The 25857-nt window shown below is 43.6% G+C and overlaps 1 protein-coding gene across 1 annotated transcript in view; it reads right to left on the bottom strand.

Moving 5' to 3' along the window:
* The window catches only part of gask1b (golgi associated kinase 1B), a 97881-nt gene that overhangs the window by 5288 nt on the left and 66736 nt on the right, over positions 1-25857 (bottom strand). The window contains exon 3 of the mRNA XM_067992693.1: positions 13926-14152. Coding sequence (XP_067848794.1) covers positions 13926-14152 — 227 coding nt within the window. The remainder of the gene's footprint in view (positions 1-13925; positions 14153-25857) is intronic.

The following is a 25857-nucleotide window of genomic DNA, read 5'->3' as shown; positions in this document are numbered from 1 at the left end:
TCTAAACCATCATCATCATCCCCACCTCAAAAAAAGAGCACCCTTAACCTATCCATTCTCGCCAACTATTTCAAATCTCTAACCTCCCCTTTATGCCCAAGAACCTACTGTTCCTCATTTATATGTTGCCCTTCAGTGACATCGTTCATAGATATGGGGTCAGCTTCCATATGTATGCTGACACCGCCCAGCTCTACCTCTCCACCACTTCTCTCAATCCCACGACAATGCTGTCAGACTATTAAATCTGACTATTGAATCAGACTATTAAATCTATTAAATCGGGACAAGCCAGAATTTTCCACAATTGAACATGGGAAGACATGAGGAAGACATTAACAGACTTCAGGAGGACATAGACAGCCTGGTGAAATGGGCAGACACATGGCAGATGCAATTTAATGCAGAGAAGTGTGAAGTGATGCATTTTAGTAGGAAGAATGAGGAGAGGCAATATAAACTAAATGGTACAATTTTAAAGGGGGTGTAGGAACAGAGAGACCTGGGGGTGTAAATATACACAAATCATTGAAGGTGGCAGGACAAGTTGAAAAGGGTGTTAAAAAGCATATGGGATCCTTGGCTTTATAAATAGAGGCAGAGTACAAAAGGAAGGAAGTTATGCTAAACCTTTATAAATCACTGGTTAGGCTCCAGTGTCCATTTCTGGGCATCACACTTTAGGAAGGATGTGAAGGCCTTGGAGAGGGTGCAGAGGAGATTTACTAGAATGGTACCAGGGATGCGGGACTTCAGTTACATGGAGAGACAAGAGAAGCTGGGTTGTTCTCCGTAGAGTAGAGAAGGTTAAGGGGAGATTTAATAGAGGTGTTCAAAATCATGAATAGTTTTGATGGAATAAATAAAGAGAAACTGTTTCTACTGTCAGAAGGGTCGGTTAGCAGACGATACAGATTTAAGGTAATTGGTAAAAGAACCAGAAGCAAGATGAGGAGAATTTTTTTAGGCAGCGTGTTGTTATGATCTGGAATGCACTGCCTGGAAGGGTGGTGGAAGCAGATTCAATAATAACTTTCAAAAAGGAATTGGATAAGTACTTGAAGGGGAATATTTTGCAGGCTATGGAGAAAGGGCAGGAGAGTGGGACTAATTGGATAGCTCTTGCAAAGAGCTGGCACAGGCATGATGGGACAAGTAGCCTCCTTCTGTGCTGTATCATTCTATGATTCTACGATTCCAGGACTAAAATCATCATTTTCCACCACCCACATAACTCTGCCATTGACTCCAATCCCCTCCCTGGCTGTTCTCTTAGGCTGAACCAAGTTGCATGCAATGTCAGCTTTCTGTTTGACCCAGAGCTGTGCTTTAAGCCCAATACCCTATCCACTACCAAGATCGCTTACTTCCACCTACTTGCTTGCCTCTGTTCCTACCCTTAGCTCCACTGCTGTCAAGATCTTTCAACCATTTGTCACCTCTAGACTCAACTTCTGCAATACCCTCCTTGCTGGTCTCCCCACATCCATTCTTCAACATCTCCAAACCATCCAAAACTCTGCTGCTCGCATCCTGTACTAAGCCCCACTTGCCCATCACCGTTGCTCTCCTGCAATGGAAACCCAGCCTCCAATGAATTTAATTTAAAATCATTGTCTACAAATCTCTCCATGGCTTGGCTCCAGCCTATCTCTGCAACCTTCCCCATCCATATGTCCCTTCCTATATCCTCAGGTCCTCTGACTCTGGCTTCCTATGCACTCCACTTCTACTCGACCTTCTGCAGCAGATCCTTCAGCTGCCTTGGCCCAATTTCTTGGAACTCCAAAGCCCCACCACCTTTCTGCGTTCCTCCCTTTAAAAGCATTCAACCGTGTTCATGATCAGCTCTGCTAACTTTCCTGCAATGTCTCAGCGCCCACTTCTCTTCTCCTCTGTGGAATGTTTGTCTCTGGTAAAGGTGTAATTTAAATGCAAGCTGCTGTTGTGAGACAGGAGTCTCTCACACCACTCCACCCTGGAGTCGGGTCAGGACCTGATTGCACTGCAACTTTAGCATTGTTGCAAAGCATAAAGCATTTCACAGCAATGTGAAAGTTCAGTACACACCCTATGAGACAACTCTGGATGATAAATCAAAGAAAAAGATTTTAGATTATATGACTTGTGATGGAATCAAAGCTAAAATGCTGGAGACAGATTATCCCCTGTTCACAACAATGTTCAACCTTGTCAACGACAGACAAAATAAACATTGACAAAAAGCAGTTAACATTTTCAAATAAAATCTCTTAATTACCTAGATAGTCTGTTTTTCTTTCATGCTATAAAATAACTAACTGCATCAAGAGATCTTACCAGTTTACATTTATATACATTATGCATTAGCAAAGTCACATCAAACAGTGCTCATCCTTTCAGTAATATAGAATATTAACAACAGGACCAGTTCTTCAAGTTTACTTGCTGCAAACATCCTTTTTTTAAGGCAAATAATTTGGTTTGTCAATCTCAACACCCATTAAGCAGATACACGGGACTGGATTCTCCTCTACTATCCTGCCCCAAATCAGGCAGAATACTGGTGGAATCAGCATGCAGATTATTGGGGCGGGGGGGCGGGGTGTGTGAGGCCTACTGCCATCTCCTTGACACAACATGGATTTTCCTCCCCCCACCCTCGCCGGGACCATTAAGGGCTGCCCTGTCCCTGCCTGCTGCATATACATGCCAGCAGGGGGGCTGGCTCCAGCACCCCAGCCCATTTCCCTCCTATCCGCACATCTTACCTCTGCTCCCCAGGAGCGGTTGGTGGAAGGTGGGGGTGGACTCAGGGAAGCAGTGGTAATAGTCCTGATATTTACACATAGAGGGGCAGAGCCTAGTAGAATTATTTTGTTCCATTTTCTCAACTGGGTCTCCCTATGCCACATACTATTTACAACAGCAAAAGCAAAATGGCTAACATGCTCTCAGGCCTCCATCAACAGTGCCCTGAAACCAATCAATGGGAGATTTACAAGACCAGATCAGAGATAACATTTCCTGGGAGTTTTCCTCCCTATCTGTGGGGGGAAGCATCTGGCCTCCACTTGGTACTAGCAAAAAGCGATGGGGCTGAGATCATGAAATCAGCAGAGTTGGGGTTTAGGGTGACAAACCCATGTCAAACAACCCTCTGTTGTGCCAAGTCACTTCAATTATTCACCGTTATACTTCCAACTAACACCGATTTCAAGTAGCTATAGTTGGTTGGGGTACAATACCACAAAACAAGATACGGTTTACCAACAACATAACTTCAAACTTAAAGTTAATTTAAATCACAGCTGCCCGTTTAAGGAACTATTCTGTCAACTTGTTTTGCAGTGACAATAGATATGTTAACACATGTCGACAAATCTTGAAACTAATTTTGGAACTTTACCAATATTTGGTGAACATCTGAAACCAAAAATCTAATGGCTGGTTTGTCTTTCCAAAATTAATGTATTGTATGAAGTACTTTGAGATCCTTTAATGTGGTTTGGTGCTATACAAATGTATTTATTTATTTATAAACTAATTTATTTATAATGAAAATGTGTTGATTAGTTGTGCAACTTATTTCAATGATTTGCCATCACCATGCAAATCCAAATAACCAGTTTTTGTTAATAAATTTGAATAATTATTGTGGCAGTTTTCAGAATTTATTGATTTCAGATCTTGACAACTAAGCAGTGAACAAATCGTCCACCTCTCTTCAGAGTATCCAGTGAACAACTGGCTAAAATAAGAAAACTGTGGGTTAATTGGAATCACAACAGGTTGGATCACTAACAACATGCCATGTCGGTGGTGGGCTGCGGGTTCACTCAGCCGTACAACTGAGTTTCCAATTTCAGTCATGCTGCAGTGAGGAGGGAAGAGTGAGGGAAGAGAAAATCAGAGCGAGATTCATTCCTGAACCAATGTTGCTTGCCTCCTGGAGGCTAGATCAATGCAATATTGGGAGAGGCCTTCTCAAGGGCAATTAGGGATGGGCAATAAATGCTGGCCTCGCCAGTGCGCCCATACCCCATGAATGAATAAAAAAAAGGCCTCAGAGGAGGTTGCCTTCTTGCCCATATGGTTGCATGTGGTGCATCGCCTCGTGCAGACAAGAGGAACTGGGGAATAAAAAGGATATTATAAACTAGATACCATCCAGGACAAAGCAACTCACTTAATTGGCACCCCATCCACCACCCTAAACACTCACTCCCTTCACCACCGGCACATGGTGGCTCAGTGTGTACCATCCACAGGATGCACTGCAGCAACTTGCCAAGGCTTCTTCGACAACAACTCCCAAACCTGCGACCTTTACCACCTAGAAGGACAAGGGCAGCAGGCATATGGGAACAACACCACCTGCACGTTCCCCTCCAAGTCACACACCATCCAGACTTGGAAATATATCGTCGTTCTTTCATCGTCGCTGGGTCAAAATCCTGGAACTCCCTTCCTAACAGCACTGTGGGAGAACCTTCACCACACAGACTGCAGCGGTTCAAGAAGGCGGCTCATCACCACCTTCTCAAGGGCAATTAGGGATGGGCAATAAATGCTGGCCTTGCCAGCAACACCCACATCCCATGAACGAATAAAAAGAAAATTATACCTTCATAAAAAGTAAAAAGCAAAACAAGAAAATTAGTCCATAGCAAATTCGATTTAACACAAATACGGCCTATAAATAAGGATTAATTTGCAATCAAGAAGATTCTGAAAATAGAGGAATTTGGCAAACAAATTAATGCAGTGTGAGAAGGAGGCCAGACATTTCATTTTTATTTTTAATGCCGTTGATCTTACATGGCTTTTTATGTTACCAAATTGCTTTTAAACAGGACACTTGTCAGCCGTAGCTCAGTTGGTCGAATTCTTGCCTTTAAGTCATAAAAGCTGTGGGTTCAAGTCCCACACCAGAGACTCAAGCACAAAGTGTAGGCTGATACTCAAGTGCAATACTAAGGGAGTACTACACTGTTGGAGGTGCTGTACTTCAGATGAGATGTTAAACCGAGGCCTCATCTACTCTCTCAGGTGAATGTAAAAAATCCCATGGCTGTATTCAAAGAAGAGGAGAGGAGTTCTCCTGATATCCTGGTCAACATTTATCCCCCAACCAATATCACTAAAACAGATTATCAGTTCTTTATCACAATGCTGTTTGGGGGAGCTTGCTGTGTGCAAATTGGCTGCTGCGTTTCCTACATTATAACAGAGACTACACTTCAAAAGTACTTCATTGGCTGTAAAAGCACTTTGTTGATGTTCTTAGGTCGTAAAAGGCGCTATATAAATGCAAGTCTTTCTTTCTTTTGCAGGATGAATAGAAATGGTTTTGTTGCTGGGCAGAACATAAGAAATAGGGACAGGAGTAGGCCATACGGCCCCTCGAGCCTGCACCACCATTCAATACGATCATGGCTGATCTTCGACCTCAACTCCACTTTCCTGCCCAATTCCCATATCCCTTGATTCCCTTAGAGTCCAAAAATCTATTGATGTCAGTGTTGAACATATTCAATGATTGAGCATCCACAGCCCTCTGGGCTAGAGAATTCCAAATATTCACAACCCTCTGAGTGAAGAAATTCCTCCTCATCCCAGTCCTAAATGTCCCTTATTCTGAGACTATGTTCCCTAGTTCTAGACTCTCCAACCAGGGGAAACATCCTCTCAGCATCTACCCTGCCAAGCCCTCTTAGAATCTTATATGTTTCAATGAGGTCGCCTCTCATTCTTCTAAACTCCAGAGTATAGGCCTATTCTACTCAATCTTTCCTCCTAGGACAACCCTCTCATCCCAGGAATCAATCTGGTGAACCTTCGTTGCACCCCCTTCTAAGGCAAATATATTTTTCCTTAGGTAAGGAGACCAAAACTGTACACAGTAATCCAGGTGTGGACTCACCAAAGCCCTGTACAATTGCAGCAAGATTTCCTTACTTTTGTACTCCAACCCCCTTGTAATAAAGGCGAGCTTTCAATTGTAAGTGGATCCTGATCTTTTCAAAGTCAGCTTTAAGTGGACTTCTGTGTAAAATAAATTGACCACCTCAGTTACTCTTCTGAATAATAAAAATAGGTGATTCTGATAGAAATAGTACCCAACATACCAAACAATAACTTCTGTCTCTGCGTCTATTCAGGAATTATGAATTCAGCTTCATACTGGACTTCATAGTTCCGATCTGGCAACGATCAAACTCTGTTTTGTGTTACCCTGGGAATCATGATGCTGCAGCTGCATTGTCCTTCTCAAATTTAACTGTTAAAGGAGACCTCCTGTTCTATTTGCACAAGGGGCTTATCCTGACTGTTATGAGCGATCTATAAATATCATCACCACCTGGACTACTTGCATGTTACTTAATCATCATAACTCATCAGATAATCTACAGATTTCACAGTGCTCAATGGGATATTTTATTTTTAACATGGAGTCAAACACATTCCATTATGCATTATTTCTTTCCCACAGGGATACATATCTTGGCTCAGATAGAGCACACTAAATATTTTTCTTTTTTGCCCATATACAGTACTAACGGACAAACGTTATTTTTGAGATACAGCTGAATTTGAACTAAACACCTCCCTCGCTACCACTGACTATTCCACTCTGATATTGCCCCTCCTCCATCGATGCCACTTACTGTTCTACGCTGATATTCTTGCCTCCCCCTTACTACCATTGACTGTTCCACTCTGAGATTCTCCCCTCCTCCTTCACTACTACTGACTGTTCCACTCTGAATCATAGAATCATAGAAAGTTAGTGCATAGAGGGAGGCCATTCAGCCCATTGTGTCCATGCCGGCTAAAAAAGAGCTATCCAGCTTAATCCCACTTTCCAGCACTTGGTCCATAGCCCTGTAGGTTACAGCATTTCAAGTGCATATCCAAGTACTTTTTAAAAGTGTTGAGGGTTTCTGCCTTTACCACCCTATCAGGCAGTGAGTTCCAGACCCCTACCACCCTCTGAGTGAAAAAATTTCTCCTCAGCTCCCCTCTAATCCTTCTACCAATTACTTTAAATCTATGCCCCCTGATCACTGGCCCCTTTGCTAAGGGAAATAGGTCCTTCCTATCCACTCCAGCTGGGCCTCTCATAATTTTATACACCTCTATTAAATCACCCCTCAGCCTTCTCTGTTCCAATGACAACAACCCCCAGCCTATCCAATCTTTCCTCATAGCTAAAATTCTCCAGCCCTGGCAACATCCTCATAAATCTCCTCTGTACCCTCTCTAGTGCAATCACCTCTTTCCTGTAATGTGGTGACCAGAACTGTATGCAGTACTCAAGCTGTGGCCTAACTAATGTTTTGTACAGTTCTAGCATAACCTCCCTGCTCTTATATTCTATGCCTCGGCTAATAAAGGAAAGTATCCTGTATGCCTTTTTAACCGCCTTATCTACCTGTTCTGCTACCTTCATGGATCTGTGGACATGCACTCCAAGGTCCCTCTCTTCCTCTACACCTCTCAGTATCCTCCCATTTATTGTGTATTCCCTTGCCTTGTTTGCCTTCCCCAAATGCATTACCTTACACTTCTCCAGATTGAATTCCATTTGCCACTTTTCTGACCAGTCCATTGATATCTTTCTGCAGACCACAGCTTTCCTCCTCACTATCAACCACATGGCCAATTTTTGTATCATCTGCAAACTTCTTAATCATGCCCCTTATATTTAGGTCTAAATCATTAATATATACCACAAGAAGTAAGGGACCTAGTACTGAACCCGCGGAACCCCACTGGAAACAGCCTTCCAGTCACAAAAATACAAGTCGACCATTACCCTTTGCTGCCTGCCACTGAGCCAATTTTGAATCCAACTTGCCACTTTCCCTTGAATCCCACGGCCTTTTACTTTCCTGACCAGTCTGCCACGTGGGACTTGTCAAAAGCCTTGCTAAAATCCATGCAGACTATATGAAACATGCTACCCTCATTGACCCTCCTTGTTACCTCCTCAAAAAATTCAATCATATAATAATTCAATGATATTCCCCTTCCTCCCCTACTGCCATTGACTTTTCCACTGAGATTCCCCCCCTCCCTCAATGTCATTGATTGTTCTACTCTGAGATTCCCCCTCCTCCCTTATTGTCATTGATTGTTCCAATCTGAGATTCCCTCTCCTGTCTCACTGCCAATGACTGCTACACTCAAATTCCCTCTTCCTCCCACCATTGATTATTACACTTAGATAAGGATGCTGAATCCTCCATTTGCTTTTCAGATTATGCAAAGCTACCCTGGAGTCTGATTTCAGAGACATCACAGTTATCCATCATCAAGAAAAATGAGTATTCTGGCACATTGTGTTCGTCTAGCTTAGGTTTGTTACACCCAAGTGCTGTCTTCACAGTAGGCTGCCATCAGTAAAAAAGGCAGCCTACAGCTGCTTGTATGTGAAATTAGCTCACAGGCTGTTCTGGAAAGTGGTTTGCAACAAGAAATGGAATAAGGAGCAAGACAATTTGAACCTTATTTTCAAACACAGATCGTATCAATGCTATATAACTGTTATGTCAGTATACTGACCCACTATTTTTGCAAGCATGTACATTTTTTGGTCGCTGGTGTTGTGCTTGTTCAATCCAATTCAATATATTAATGAGCTCTATATCATGCTTCATATTTTCTGTTACTTCAAGCTAAATATACCTTTTCCTTTATTTTTAGAACGGCATCATGGGCACTTTGCAGCAAATTAACTCCAAATTATAAAGAAGCTGAACAGGAGTCTCTATTCCAAAACAAAAATATTTATGAAGTCACAGAACTAATCGTTTAAAAAACATTTTGGTGCTGAAAATATTAAATATTTGAAGGAACCATAATAAAATATGTATATCACATCTTGCCACATTTAAAGTTGAGATAATTTGTACCTTCATCAATTAATTTATATTCTATTCAGGAAGTACTTTTGTGCCCATATATCCTGGTCACTTGCACCATGCGTTAAAAAAAACACTGATAAAATCCATTGGTGAGTGGAAAACCTACGCTCAACAGAAGCTGCTACAGTACTCAGCTGGAACTGAATTTCAAAATGTCTGATTGCTTTCGATCACTATACAAGAATGACAAGGTTACTGACCAGTGTAAAATTGCTCAGTGCCTGAGCGTGTGACTAATGTCAGCTGGACACACCAATGGAACTTCCTAATCTGTAATGTTGACTTTCCAGGAGGGTGTGAGAAAGATTTATACTTTCCTATCTATTAGGAGAAAACAAACTTTTATCTGAATACCTAACTGGGTGGCAGTGGGAGGGAAAGAGAGGAAGAGTACTTTACATTAAAAATATTTCCCCTATAGTAGTAAGTGGAATGTTCTCCTATGGACTATGATTGGGGAGATTTCAGTCAATGAGTGTACTGGATGGTATGCCATGTTAGCACACCAGTCTTTTACCTCTGGGACTTGGGCCCAGAAATTGGATTGTGCACCGTCTGTTTTTCGGGCGAAAAACAAGTGCTGAGGGTTTAATATGAGGTGCGGCGTACACGTGCTTATTCCGCGGAGGCTAGGTATGCGCCTCACGCCATATTGGTTAGGGCGCCCTATAGTCATCCAGGGGGCCCGCCTGAAATAGAGATTAAGCCCATTGCCAATACGAATTAGGGGCCTAATGCCTATTTCAGGCCCCTTTCTGATATTGGAACCTGACTGCTGCAGTCCATTTTCTCAGGCGAACAGCAGACAAACCAGTGAACTTTAAAGGGACCACTGGATGCTGACACCAAAAAGGTAAGTAAAAAATTTGTTACTTAACTGAATGTGGAGCCAGAAGGAGCTCCACAATAAAACTGTAGGCTGCTGCCGGCCAACGCTTGCCCCCTCCTCCGGTTCGGGTATCCCTGCCGGCCAACGCTTGCCCCCTCCTCCAGTACGGGTATCCCTGCCAGCCAACGCTTGCCCCCCTCCTCCAGTATGGGTATCCCTGCCGGCCAAAACCTGCCCCCTCCTCCGGTTCGGGTATCCCTGCCGGCCAACGCTTGCCCCCCTCCTCCCTCAAGGTAGCTCCGGTGTGGGTGTCCCTACCGGCCGATCTTCGTCTTCTTTGTGACCGGTGCACTGTACCTCGGGGCACCACTGGCAGCCCAGCACGCTGGCTGTGTCCTGATGATACAAGAGGACTCATATCGTGTGGTTCTCTCGCTCCTCAGTTTCGGTGTGGCATTTTGCATTTGTCGCTGGATTTGCACCCGAACTCAGGCACAAATCAATTTCTAGGCCATAGTTCCAAATCCAATCCCAATGGATAGGTCTCTTCTTCCTAGCAATGTAAAGTGTCCCGAGTGAAACGAATTCAGATAGTCTCAACTCAGTTCCTAGTAGCTATAAGTACACAGCACAATATGACCAATAATCCACAACAAATTGACTGGTGTAAATTTTACAAATCAATGTTCCCTGCACAGAGCTTCACATAACAGAAGCACACATTGAAAGTTCAAGCACTCAAGTCAGCATAACTGCATGATTTTGTCCAGTGAATCGTGTAGGTCGCGAATCGGACATGGTGACCTCAGTGCCTGAATTCCCAATATATGTTTCCATGATCTGAAGCTCTGTGCCTGGAATGCTAAATTGTAAAATTCATCACAATATCACTTAATGAATTGTGAATTAAAGAAAGCTGGTGTAGCGTATGGAATTGTCACGCAAGTGCAGTACAGGGTACAATTCTGAGGTTGGGTTGAGACACCTTTCTGGCACGGCATAGAGAGAGATTTACTCTGCTTCTGGGAGTGGTTGATTCTGCTAATGGTGATAAAGTATTTCGATCTCCAGAAAAGACATGTATTGCGTTGATAAGTGCAAAAATCAGATTTTCATAATATTTATTCCAGTGTGGCTTAAGGGTCCTTGCCCAGAGTAAACTCAGACCCCAGTCTATTGTAAAATACATGCACTCAATATAATAGTTTTTGAGAAAGATCCTGAAAGTAACAGTGTTGTATATCACAGGGTTAGGGATCGATTTTACCTGCTCCTGCCGGGCAGGAAACAGGCTGCAGTGGGTTGGCCGGCCATTTTACACACACCACCCAAATTTCCTTTCCATTGAAGTCAACTATTCAAAATTCTATGGGGTTGATTTTAATTGTTCCCAGCCAATGCAATCCAATTGACCAGTACAGAACTTTCTTAGTGTGAATTAAGTAAATAAAAAGCACAACAGCTCAAGGTTTTCCAAAGGCACCATTCTGAAAGAAAGAAAGCACTTGCACCTTTTGTGACCCCAGGAAGTCCCAAAGCATTTCACAGCCAATGAAGCACTTTTGAAGTGTAGTTGCTGTTGTAATGGAGGGAAGCACAGCAGCCAATTTGCCTACAGCAAGAATGAGATAAAGGCCTCGATATTAAGCCCCCAACTACGGGCAGGAGAGGGTTGGGGATTAAAGAGTTAAATACAGGGAATGTGATTCCAACATGCGCCCGCCGCATTTTTTACAGCTGCAGATATCGGGGTGTGTGAGTCTCCCGCCGTGGAGTGATGGGACACTTAATTAACAGTGCAGTTGGGAACCCAATTTATAATTGAGAGCTGCTGCACGGTTTTCCCAGTGGTCGGGAAACCTGGCAGTGAAAAGGAGGCAGGAGCTCCACAACATAAGTGCCTTTTTCAGCACTCCTTATGGGTCAGGAGGAGCAGGGTGCTCCCCCCAGATCCTCAAGAAAGCCTTCAGCCTCCCCCAGTCCTGGTCGCCAGCTTCCTCCCATCCCCAGCCTTCCCAGTTGCCAACCTACCCCCAGCCCTCCCGGTTACCCACCTCCCGATCATGGGCTGTTTCCCCCCTCCCGATTACCGGGCTCTAAGACCTCCCAATTGCTGGGAACCATCCCCAAGGGTCCCCAGTTGCAGCCTCCTGCCGCTGGTGGTCCTTCCTGCTCGCCGGTCAGGCTATCCATTTGGCCGGCTGCCAGGCGGGAAACGTGCTAAAAAATGATAATGAGGTCCTGTCGTTAATTCGGCAACACCTCCGCATCCCCGGCCTTGCCGGGATCTTCAGCCATTTTTGACCTACCCCTGTCTTCCCATAAATATCAGGGCCAAACTGTTTTAGTGGTTGAGGGATAAATATTAGCCAGGATAAATAGTGCCAAGGGATCTTTTACATCATCCTGAGAGTGCAAAAAGGGACTCAGTTTAACATCTCATCTGAAATGATGATCTCATCTGAAAGTCGGCACTTCCAACAATGCAGCACTCGCTCAGTGTTGCACTGAAGTGTCAGCTGAGATTGTGTGCTTGCTCAAGTCCTGGCATGGAGCTTGAACCTACAACTTTTTGACTCAAAGTAAAGTATGCTTCCACTGAGCCGAGGTTGACATCTCATTTTCTCATGTTTCATTGTCATGAACATTCTGGTGTGTTTCTTTCTGGAATACTGGCCCTCAACTTATTACTACACTCATTAGTAATACATGATTGAGTAGTAAATGTTGGAGTTGTTCCCTGATGATGGTGAGTGAACGAAAGAAGAATGCTAATTTCTTGAAGTCGACAGAAGTGATCAAAATCTGAATTAAAATGTTATATTCCAGAAACAATCTCAAAATTCATAACTGCCAACAGAGAATAGAGCAAAAATACTTATCTAAAATTATGAGAAAATGGCTCTAATTAATCATCCAGCATGAATTATGGTTAGATAAAGTACCTTAATCTAACTAAAATACTCCAATTGGCTCTCTCTTCCCGACTTCAAACCTATTGTAGAATTTATTGCACCCTTGTAAGTTTCAGAAGAGTAATGAGATTCATTATTTTCGCAACTGTTGAGTTTAACCTTTCACGTGTGACATTGTGCTTGAAAAGCTTCCCTGATGGCTCCACTGGATAATGTAGTAACTGAAGCATAAGGCAAGAGAACTCCCAGGTTCAAACCTCCACCTATAAGGAGTTAGCTGATCTCAGCCAAGTCGATACGAGGGCACAATTGTATTCAGTGCCCTGTGGTTAGGGAGAGGAAAATCAGCCAGGCATCATGCTCCTGATTGCTATCCAGTGACCCCTGTTGCAAGTGTGAGCGTGTGGACATGAGATAATTAAACATGGCTGTGATGTCTCCCATGAATGAAAAGCCTGCTAGCAATTGCAATCTGGGTTCACACATGACAAATGGCTTTTGGGGAGAGGTACCAGAGGGTGACAGCCAACATGGAATTGCACCCAGTAAGATGTTGCACTTTCAGGAGCAGAGAAGGGGAAGGAAGGGAAAAAACAGTGGAAAAAATGGAGCTTGAAAAGTGGGTCCATAAAATGCACGGGCTAATGATCCTGGCAATTATTATGGGCTACTAACAAAATCTTTGAATGTGGGGTCAGGGGGAGGTTGTCCTAATTTACATGTCCTCGGGGGCAACCGCACCACTAGGGGCACATCTAGGGCACCCAACTTGTTCAGCAGAGTGCAGATTGTGGCATGGATGCCTGAGAGGGGGGGTGGGGGGTGTACGTGGCAGCGTTCTTTCTATATTTTTTCTTTAATGGCTTATGGCCCATCGGTAAAATGATTATGTCTGTACTACATATAGCAGCAGCATTGTAGTCTGTCAGTTAACCATGAATACATGTCTTTTTCTTCATTAAGTAACTTTGATCAGCTAGGACTTCTTCGACCAAAGTCAAGTCCAAGAGATTGAATAGAAAGGAAGACTGATAAAGAAACATTCGGCCATCAACCTCCTATCCTCTCCAATTTTATGTACCAATCTCTTGGTTATTTTCATGTTTTATCTAATAGGTGATGATCCAAAGGACATATGTGTTAGAAAGACTAGATTCTCCACTACTCCCCTCACCCATAACATTGCAACTGAAGTGTGTCTAATGGGCCTCAAAGTAGCACATCACCATGCTGGTCATTTCAACTTCCCATTCTAAATATCATACTCACTCAGTTATTCCTTCTAGTACTTTAAAATTAAGGTTATCTTCATTTCTGTCAAAGTAGCCTTTATTGTCTATGAAGACCAAATGCCGTTGATCATGCTCTCTGTATATGATATGAACCAAGTCGATGTTGTCTTGCTCGTTACATTTCATTTTCAAGCCATTTCGAACACAAGTATCCTCCTTTCTGGGTCTGAATCCACAGCAATTTCTGTCAAGGCGATTATAAACCTGAAAGAAAAAGTTTCCTTGAAAACATACTTACTGAAACTACATTTCAGTGATTTTTAATTAATTTTTTAATATAAAACTATAAATACAGAACAGGAAAGTGAAAACTCTATTGTAATCCTATAAATAATTAGAGCACACAGTAATAATTTCAAATAAATAAGTTGTGTTAACCATGCTGCCCGTTAAATTCCCCTCAAGACAGGGAATATATTTACCTCTCACTCATAAAAGCCTTATGAATACCTCAATATTGTGAATACCTATTTATCTCCTGATTATTTCTGTCTAAAATTCTTATTGACAAAGCCATGTTTGATGAAATAATTTTTGTCCAAATTAAGTTTATTCAGGAACAGAATCTCCCCATTCTTTTAAAACAAAAGTTAGCACTGGGAGACACTGTGCGTGGCAGATTTTCCAATTTTGGGGAGAGATAGCAGAGGGTGACAGCCAACATGGAATTGAATCCAGCAAGATGTTACACCTTTAGGAGCAGAAAAAGAGGAGGAAGGGGAAAAGCAGTGGAAAAAATGGTGCTTGTAAAATAGGTCCAGAAAATGCATGGGCCAATGATCCTGGCAATTATTTTTGGCCACTGACAAAATCAGAGTATGTGGGGTCAGGGGGAAGTTATTCTAATTAAATAAATTTCTAGCCATTATTAACAGTACCTCTAGCAACTGGAGACTCACTAGAGGGACAGTAGATTATCACACTTCCAAGATCTTCTAATTAAATGCATACTTCCACAAATTGTAAACAATTTTACAACACCAAGTTATAGTCCAACAAATTTATTTTAAATTTCACAAGCTTTCGGAGGCTTCCTCCTTCCTCAGGTGAATGTTGTGGAGCCACATTCACCTGAAGAAGGAGGAAGCCTCCGAAAGCTTGTGAAATTTAAAATAAAATTGTTGGACTATAACTTGGTGTTGTAAAATTGTTTACAATTGTCAAGCCCAGTCCATCACCGGCATCGCCACATCATACTTCCACAAAGTAAGACAATGGCAAAGAACATGCACGTGCCTGGTACCACACTTACAACCGCTTGGGGAACGTTGTGTGGACATTTTATAAAGGTCAGTCAGCATATAATAATACAGTATCAATGCAGATATTTATACTGCATTTCTCTTCAACTATATTCTGGCCCACATCAATTTCAGAGCTTGAATGATTGTTTCAGATAAATTTTACAGTAATTTTTTTAACTAAAAAGTCATGCAGAGGGTTAAGCAGTTGACCTAATTTGTCTCTGAGTTATTTTGCAATGTTGAATTTAGAGATATTGGGCTGGAAATTGCTTTCAAAATAACAGTGAGCCCAATAGCGCTCACCGTTATTAGCGGTGAAATCGAAGAGCAAGTTCCGGGGACCATCGCATATACGCAGTCAAATGCGAAAATCCAAAACTTGCTCTTCCTAGTTCGTTGGCGATCTGCCAGCTTTGCCTTAAAGGGACATCGCCGGCTGCAATTAATAGAATCAATGGACCAGCGCGAACTTGCTCTTCTGCCCAACTGAAAACTATCTAATATCGCCACAAAACAAGTACGATCAAATATGTCAGGTCTAAACTAAGTTTTAATAATATGGTACGTCTTAATGACTGCCAAGCAACCTCTCTGACACTTAAAATTTAATTTTAAAAGTGTGGAGCCTCATTCATTGAGATTTTAATAGTTGTTGGACATTTAAAAAGAATCATTTAAAAAATGTTTTTAACTTTCTCTTTCTGTCCCTTTTATCTCTGTCTTTTAATGTAATATTTCTTACTCTCTCTTTATTTCGCTGTCTCTAACTGTTTTTACTATAATTTTACTGCTGTAGATTTCACTTCCTCGTTTTGACTTGTTGCAGCTTGCACTGACTCTTTGCGGCTTGTCAATAATGGTGCGATTTGATTGGTCGAGGGGAGAGAGAGCTTCTCTCATCACTTGCGTGGGTCCTATCTTCACTGGAGTTAATGCTGGACTCTTTTCAAGTTCACATTAGAGCAAGTTCCTGCAGTAAAGACCGCAGTAATTTTGTGGGTGAGTATAAACTTATGGAGCGGCGAGAGCCGTTCGTTCGCTGTCCAAAGCAATTTACGGGCCATTTATTTTCAAAAATAGTCAGAACAACACTGCATTCCTGCGGAAAGATGCAAATATTGTTTCAAGATGGCACAGCTAAAAAGGTTTGCAATCTGCAAACACCCACTCGGTGCCAAGTCTAAAATCAAGTCTGTTAAAGGCAGACGGAGGTTGGCATTCTGCCTTAAATGTGATATGAGAGAGAAAATTATAGGCACTTTGATGTATGACCCTAGGGCCTTATTGTACCAACACTATTGGGTGGATTATACACATTGAAACAGGCTTTCCTGTTAATATTTAATAAACGCATGAGTGAAACTTGAGCCAAACACTGTGTTTCTGGTTCTAGTGTGAGATAGTCTCCAAATAGATATCAGAGGGCCAGTCAACTCATTTTAATCTTGGCTTTCCACATTTTCATGACAAACTTATTCAATGCCTCATTAATATCACTGAGAAAGATGAAGGAGAGGATCTTACCAACTGCTGGAAAAGATAATAAAGGGTCACCAGTATACTCTCTTTCACCATGTCAACTCTATTCATCAGGAGCATGAGATGAATATAATCTTTGATTTGAAATAATTACTTCTTATTGTATTTGATTTTTATTAATGTTTTAATGAAGAGAACATTATTAATATAATCATTAGAACAGTAGTACTCCAGTACTCCCATCCCTACAGAGATTTCTTATGAAAACATATCCACAATTCCCTGTTTGTTTTCCACCTGATTTGTTTCTATAAATGCTTGCTCACTCCTGCGATCACTCCGCTACCAGATGCATGGATAGATACTATCCTAGCCTTCTGATCTACTGACCTACTCCTATTCCCTATAGTGCTTTCAGAGCACGGTAATCATTTCAATAGAATTGGCCAACAGGAGAATTGGTTGAACTTCATTGTGAAATCAATAGCAGGAACAAAGTTGCATGTTTTATCTGAGCCAAAGTGGACAAAAGTAAAGCAGAGCCAGAGAAAGGCCAAGCAAGCTTTTATGAGGCACCTAAGGGCAAAAGAGATGTGGGAGAGTAGAAGGGGAGAAAACTTAGGGTGGCATTAGAGATGCATGAGTGAGTAAAGAGGATCAGAAGTGCAGAAAATAAACTCCCATCTAGGATAACCGTTTGAGCGTCTAAGGCAGAAAGGATCCAGGAAATGATAAAAAGTAAAAGTAAAGACAGAAGAGAGTTGAAAAAGAAATAGAGAATCAAACAGCAGAAGAGAAAGAAAAACAAAGGAAACAGCAAAGAGCAGTAAAGAAAACAGGAGAGCAGAAGAAGAACAGAAACACAAACAGCATTGCGAGAGTAAACAGTAAATTATAAATCGTTATAGTACAACCTAAAAAACATTTTTAAATTGAAAATGAGAGAAAACATAAACTCATAAAAGTAATTTTGCTCCACATATGCATTTTGGAGGTGATTTTTAAATTCCGTCCAAAACGGACATACAGTTAATAGACCAGCCATGCTGCACACCCGAAGCCAGCGTTTGGAGGCCCGAACCATTTGGGCCTCAACAGAATAATTCCAGCGAGCTTTCGAGTGCTCGATGAACACTAGCAGGCAGCTCGCCACATCGGGGAGATGGGAAATCCAGCGTCCATTGACAAGCTGCGCCGGAAGTCAGTACTAAAAGGGGAGTTGGAGACGCACTGGGTGGGGGGCTAGCCCAGCGGCTGGCAGTAGACTGCAGTATTTTTGTGGGGCCAGGTGGAGCTCTACCTGGGCCCCACAAAAATTCCCTCGCAAAAAGTATTTGGAGTGGCCTCCAACGATCCCTTTAAGGACCATTGGTTAGGCCACTCACCTTCTGGTACAAATGGATGGAGCATTTTCCATGTATTGGTTTTGATAATTGCAAATAAGATCCTTCAATCTTCATGGGACCTTGATTTGCATATGTAACTTGAGTTGGAGACTCTTAAACATGGGGGTTGATATTAATGCAGAGACGGGATCTGACTGGAGGGGACAATAGCGAGCACAAAACGTGGAAGATCGTGGGACGCATTTTATCATTATCATTTTACTTCTGGGTTTCGCGTCTCCACTGCGCGTGAGCACGTATAATGCACACCCGCATGATGTGATTTCACCTCGAATATTTAAAGGGCCAATGCAAAGATGGAATTTGTAGGAGTTAGGAGAATTGTAGGAGAGAGAGAAAAATTTACAGACAGAGTCAGGAACGGCAAAGGCTGTGCCCCAGTTGAATGAGGCATCACTTGATGTACTGCTGGGTTCAGTGAGAGCGAGGAAGGAGGTCCTATTCCCCGGTAATGGCAAGAAGAAACCTACTGCTGTAATGTAGAACACGTGGCTAGAGGTGGCTGAGGAGATCAGCAGCAGGAATGTAGTGCTCCGTACCTGGATCCAATGCAAGAAGTGGTTTAAGGACCTTACCAGGTCAGGAAAGGTGAGCACAGGTGCAGATTCATCGACATACTGTAGTGCACCCCCTCCCACTCTGTCTTGTCAAGTGTACTCGATCATATCACTCCTCACAGTCACTTAAGTTTCAGCAGCACCCATCGTTCCATTGGAATGCACTTCTCATTTGCCCCTTTCTCTATCGACCACTGCCACTCACCCCAATGATTATGTAATATGATACCACATCAGTCAGGTCACCTGATTCTCAGCGCATGTCCTCAAATGGCTCTGTCAACACGTTCCTCAAATGCATGCCAGTGCCACTCGTGATGCACCAGCCTCACCGGATGCACACGTGCCTAACAGACACTCATAGATCTGTCATGTTCCCTTGTGGGAGAAGAGAGCACAAAATACAAAGGAGAGGGAGAGGACCGGAGGTGGGCCACCACAGATAATACAGTTGACATCTGCAGAGCAGGAGGCCATTGCGATCAGCGTCCTTATGCATCGGAGATGGCGAGACTCAGACTACACTGCTGCAGGGTGAGAGAATTAAATATCTCTGACCCATATCTCATATAAGATATCATGTTGACTTGATTTCCGCACCGAATGAAATATGATCACCTTAATCATGCTGATTTTCAACATTTCTACATTCCCATGACTAAATCATATCCGTCTCTTCTCTCCTCCAGGGCCATCATGCGAAGAACAGCAGCCCCTGCCCTTTGCGGATGACGTTTCCTCGGAGGAGCTGATTCCTTCTGAGGGTGCACCATCACAGGACACATGCAAACCAGGCACCAGCACAGATACGAGCACTTCAGTGGGTCCTGTTAGAGAGCTGGGTAGGATGTCACCTGGTGAATCACAGTTCACAAGTGGACACGAGCAGAGAGTGGTGGCAGGGACAGCTGTGGAGAGTCCGTGTCAGATGGCGCGGTCCTCTCCAAACTCTGCTCAGCTGGGCAGGGATGCTGAACCCTGGGGGCCATCAATGAAAAAGAGAATAATAGAGGGTCAGCAGCAAATGTGCAAGGTACTGGCAGTCCTGCCAGGCACACTTTCCACAATAGCAGAGGATGGAGGAGTCCAGCTCAATTGTGGATTGATGTCACAGGCCATTGCGAGGATGTCTTCCATTGAAACTATGGCCTCCTCGGTGGAACTTGAATCACGGCACTCTAATCAGTCCCTGACCACAGCCGTGTAAACTATGGATGTCAACATTTCTACCACCTTAAATAGGATGACAGATGCATTAGCCATGGCCTCATAAGGCATCACTGATCGACTCCAAGCTGCTCTCCCACACAGTGATAGGAGTGATGTGCTCCTGACCCAGGAGAGGGATCATGGCGAAAGGGAACATGGAAATGGGAACTCCACTCAAAGTGTTTCCATATCTCACCTGTTGCTCCCCCTCAACCAGTACCCAACATGCTGCCTCCTCTCCCGATGGGCCAATTTGCCCCTGAACAGGTGCAGGTGGAGCAGTCTTTTGCGGGGCCCACACGGGCTCCAACACCTACAGGTTGTCGGCTACGAGCATCTCAGAAGTCTAGGCAGTCTGCCTCCACCTCTGCTGAAGCCACAGGGTTTGCTCCACAAAGGAGTGCTCGGGAAAGAAAAAGAAAAGCTTTGTGGTTCACCAAGAGTATGCACAAGAGTGTTTATGAAAATGTTGTGTTGGTAAGTTTCATTTATTTATTTATTCACATAAAATGTATTAATTTGCATCATTTTCCCATGTTCCCCATTCTTGCCTGGCGAGTGCCAACTTGGGTTTTCAGTTGTTTGGTGATGAATGTGAAGTCATGCATTGACTGAGGCCAATTGGTGCATGTGCAATGGGTGGATGGTTGGTTACAGAACTGCTTTGTATCAGTGGGGGTGGTGGGGGGTGGGGGCGGAGTATGTGATAGTTAGTTTGGTCCAGTGTGAGTGACTAACTGAACCTTCGAGCTATTAGGGCATCCCTGGCACCCCAAGCAGCAATGTGATTGGCTGGTCTAGGGTTGGGGGCCCCATCTTCATCTTCCTCCTCTTCCTCCGCCTCCTTGTCCTCCACCTCCTCTCCATTGGAATCCTCATCAGATGAAAAGTGTTGAGCAGCTTTTTCCTCCTGGACCTCTAGTCCACGTTGCTGGGCTATATTCTGCAGAACGCAGTACACCACAATTAACCTAGAGACCCTCGCTGGTGAGTACTAAAGAGCACCTCCAGACCTGTCCAGGCACCTGAAGTGCCTCTTGAGCATGCCGATGGCTTGCTCGATGATACATCTGGTTGTCACATGTCTCGCGTTATAGCGCTCTTGGTGTTCATCAGTGGGGTTGCTCAGAGGTTTCATCAGCCAGGTTTGAAGGGGGTATCCTTTGTCACCTAGCAGCCACCCCTTAAAGTTGATTCCAGTTCTGAACAGGTCAGGGATGTTGGACTGCTGCAGTATGAAAGCATTATGGCAGCCTTCAAGGAATCTGATGCAGACCTGCATGGACCTTTTCTTTTGATTGCACACCAACTGAACATTGATGGAATGAAATCCCTTGCAGTTGACGAATGGTCCTGTTTGGTCAGGGGGTATTTGGATTGACACACATGAGCAATTGATGGCACCCTGTACCTGTGGGAAGCCAGCCAGAGATGCAAATTCCAGTGCACGCTCATCCTCACTATTGTTATCATAGGGGAAGTTTACATACCTCCCAGCCCTGGAAAACAATCCATCCGTCACCTGCTTTATGCATTTATGTGCAACTGACTGCTAGACCCTCATTATGTCTCTGTTAGCACCCTGGAAGGAACCAGAGGCAAAAGAATTGAGGGCGGTGGTGAGTTTCACAGCTCTGGTAATGCGTGGTCACCAGGTCCAGCAGGCAGCAGGTCTTCTAGGAAGCAGCAGATGTCTGCGACCACTTGATGTGACAATCTCAGCCTTCGGAAGCACTGCTCTTCCGAGAGGTCAAAGAAGCCGACCCTCTGTCTGTAGACCCTGTTAGGTGGGTAGTGTCTCCTGTGACCTCGACCCCTCTGTTGCTCCCCTCTCTCTTGTCCACCTGCAGCTCCCTCCACAGCAGGCCCTTACTGCTGATGATGCTGATTGTCTTCCTCGTCTGAAGCCCAATCGAAAGCAGCCATGGCGACACCCATCGTGATCTTCTCTGTGTGAACACCTCCAAACTCTACAAATAAGTCTCTCACAACAAGTACTCTCAACAAACCATTTTCAGAAGGAACTGAGAAAGCAGCTGTGAGCACTGAGCCTTTATTTATATCGGGACTCCTGACCTTTAACCATCCCCATGAAATGCCGTTCAATCTCACCTCCGTTTCACTGGTCAGTTTCCCAACCGTGCGTTAATTTCAAATTGCTGCCAAAATCTCATGACAGGAGCCTCATTTAAATATTATAATGTCGGCCCTGCCTCTCCAGAGCGGGTTACTTGGACACCCCGATATCCACCGCACTTAAAACAGACACAGGCGCGTTCGCGGCAGGTTGGGGTCAGGTTTCGCAAATTTGATGATTTAACCCCTCACCTCAACCCTCTCCGCACTGTCGTGGAGGTTGGGGGTGTAAAATTCCCCCCAAGGTGATGTCTTTCCGGGTTTGTCAGGCCAAAAAAAAAGTTTTATTCCTCTATTTTTTTGTACAATTAGTGTTTGGATTCCTGCTTCTTTATTAAGCTCCTCATCCTCTGTCTTTCCCAAAGTCATATCCCCTTTTACAGAGCTTTTTTTCTGGTGCACTTCCTCTGTGAATCCTCCAGCACAGTTGAATGCTCCACTCCAGCTTCAGAAAGTGCCTGGTATACCAGCTCCGCCTACACTGCCACTAGATTTCAATGTCCACAAGGTGCACTTTAACCTTGGGAGATCAAGTAACTTCTGCTTACAAACAGGAAAAGCAAGTGAAAAAAACAATTTGCTTCGTAAGTTTATACACAGAAGAAACCAAACAGCCTGTCTTTTCCCTTCCCACGCTACTGATCTCCTGTCATCTCTATTAAAAGTTCCAGATTCCAAGTGGTGTTGACTCCAGATCCTTGATTCAAGTCTAATTCTGACGCAGGCAGAGAAACCGCAGCTGGTTTCCCTACACCATTTCCTGAATTAAATGGCATGTTCTACTGCCAAATCTTCTTTTATATCGTTCCCAGAAAGCATGCATGAGCTGTGTGACTTACCCTCAAATGTCCACTACTTCCCTTTCATAGAATCATAGACTCATAGAAAGGTTAGAGCATGGAAGGAGGCCATTCAGCCCATTGAGTCCGTGGCTCTATGGCAGAGCAAGCCAGCTAGTTCCACTCCCCCGTCCTATGCCCAAAGCCCTACAATTTTTTTTCCTTTCAGGTACTTATCCAGTTCCCTTTTGAAAGCCACGATTGAACCTGCCTCCACCACTCCCTCTGGCAGTGCGTTCCAGATCACAACTGCTGCTGCACAAAAAAGTTTTTCCTCATGTCAACTTTGGTTCTTTTGCCAATCACCTATGTCCTCTGGTTCTTGACCCTTCTGCCAATGGGAACAGTTTCTCTCTATCTATTCTGTCTAGACCCTTCATGATTTTGAATACCTCTATCAAATCTTCTCTCAATCTTCCCTGTTCCAAGGAGAACAACCCCAGCTTCTCCAGTCTATCCATGTAAATAGAGTCCCTCATCCCTGGAATCATTCTAGTAAATCTTCTCTGCACCCTCTCTAAGGCCTTCACATCTTTCCTAAAGTGCGGTGCCCAGAACTGGACACAATAATCCAGTTGTAGCCGAACCAGTGTCTTATAAAGGTTCATCATGACTTCCTTGCTTTTGTACTCTATGCCTCTATTTATAAAGCCCAGGATCCCATGTGCTTTTTTAATCGCTTTCTCAACCTGTCCTGTCACCTTCAACCATTTGTGCACATATACCCCCAGATCTCTCTGTTCCTGTACCCCTTTTAGAATTGTGTCCTCTAGTTTATATTGCCTCTCCTCATTCTTCCTACTGAGATGTATCACTTCCCATTTTTCTGCTTTAATTTTCATCTGCCATGTGTCCGCCCATTTCATCAGCCTGTCTATGTCCTCTTGAAGTCTATCACTATCCTCCTCACTGTTCACTACACTTCCAAGTTTTGTGTCATCTGCAAATTTGGAAATTGTGCCCTGTTCACCCAAATCCAAGTCATTAATACATATCAAGAAAAGTAGTGATCCTAGTACCGATACCTGGGGAACACCACTGCACACATCCCTCCAGACCAAAAAACAACCCTTCACCACTACTCTCTGCTCTGGTTACTTAGCCAGTTTTGTATCCATGCTGCCACTGTCCCCTTTATTCCATGGGCTTCAATCTTGATGACAAGCCTATTATGCGGCACTTTATCAAGCACTTTTTGAAAGTCCATATACACCACATCAACCGCATTGGCCTCATCGACCATCTCTGTTACCTCATCAGGTCTAAGGCTGGTTTGCAGTGCATGTGTGTAAACGCATGAAGCGTAGTAAACAAGGTTGGTGAGCTTCAGGTGCAAATGGCCAAATGGGAATACAATGTTGTGGCGATAACGGAGACCTGGCTCAAAAAAGGGCAGGATTGCCAACTAAAAATTCCTGGATACAAGGTGTTCAGGAAAGATAGGGAAAGAAAGAAAGGAGGGGGGTAGCAATATTGATCAAGGAGAATATTGCAGTTCTGGAGACAGTGTCCTGGAGGTGTCAAGGACAGAATCTATTTGTTTACAATTAAGAAACAATAGAGGTGCCATTACACTACTGGGTGTATTCTATAGGCTACCAACTAGTGGGAAGGATATAGAGGAGCCAATTTGCAGGGAAATTACAAACAGGTGCAAAAGCTATAGAGTAGTGATAACTGGGGACTTCATCTATCCTAATATAGACTGGAATAGTAATAATATAAGGCGCAAAGAGGGGGAGAAATTTTTGAAATGTGTTCAGGATAACTTTCTTGACCAGTACATTTCTGGCCCAATGAGGAAGGAGGCATTGCTGGACTTGGTTCTAGGGAATGAGGTGGGCCAAGTGGAGCAAGGGTCACCGGGGGAGCATTTAGGGAGCAGGGATTATAGTATCATAAGTTTTAGAATAGCTATGGAAAAGGGCAACGACCACTCTAAAGTAAAAATATTTGATTGGAGGAGGGCCAATTTCAGTGGGATGAGAACAGATTTGGCCCGGGTAAATTGGAATCAAAGATTGGCAGGCAAAACTGTAATTGAACAATGGGCGGCCTTTAATGAGGAGATGGTTCAAGTATAGTCTTGATACATTTCCACGAGGCAGAAAGGCAGGGCAACTAAAGCCAGAGCTCCCTGGATAACAAAAGAGATATTAGGGATGGGCAATAAATGCCGGCCTTGCCAGCGACGCCCACATCCGTGAACGAATAAAAAAAAAGAGTAAGATGAAGTGGAAAAAAGGGGCATATGACAGATGTGAGGTTGATGACGCACATAGGAACCAGGCAGAATATAGAAAGTTCAGAGGGGAAGTGAAAAAGGAAATAAGGGCAAAGAGAGAGTATGAGAATAGACTGGTGGTCAACATAAAAAGGAATCCAAAAGTCTTCTACAGGCATTTAAATAGTAAACGGATAGTAAGAGGAGGGGTCTTGATTAGGGGCCATAAAGGGCATGGCCAAGGTAGTAAATGAGTACTTTGCATCTGTCTTTACCAAGGAAGAAGATGCTGCCAGAGTCTCAGTAAAGATATAGTTGAGACACTGGATGGGCTAAAAATTGATAAAGAAGAGGTACTAGAAAGCCTAGTTGTACTTAAAGTAGATAGGTCCCCGGTCTGGATGGGATGCATCCTAGGTTGCTGAGGGAAGTAAGGGTGGAAATTGCGGTGGTACTGGCCATAATCTTCCAAATATCCTTAGATATGGGGGTGGTGCCAGAGGACTGGAGAATTGCAAATGTTACACCCTTGTTCAAAAAAGGGTGTAAGGATAAACCCAGCAACTACAGGCCAGTCAGTTTAACCTCAGAGGTGGGGAAACTTTTAGAAATGATAATCCAGGACACAATTAACAGTCACTTGGACAAGCGTGGATTGATTAGGAAAAGCCAGCACTGATTTGATAAAGGCAAATCTGTTTAACTAACCTGATGGAGTTTTTTGATGAGGTAACAGAGAGGGTCGATGAGGGCAATGCAATTGATATGGTGTGTATGTACTTTCAAAAGGCGTTTGATAAAATACTGCATGGCAT

This window comes from Heptranchias perlo, chromosome 1 (genome assembly GCF_035084215.1).
Source record: "Heptranchias perlo isolate sHepPer1 chromosome 1, sHepPer1.hap1, whole genome shotgun sequence".
Taxonomy (NCBI): Eukaryota; Metazoa; Chordata; class Chondrichthyes; order Hexanchiformes; family Hexanchidae; genus Heptranchias; species Heptranchias perlo.
The sequence above is the reverse complement of the archived record's forward strand: the minus strand, read 5'-3'. Positions and strand labels throughout refer to the sequence as shown.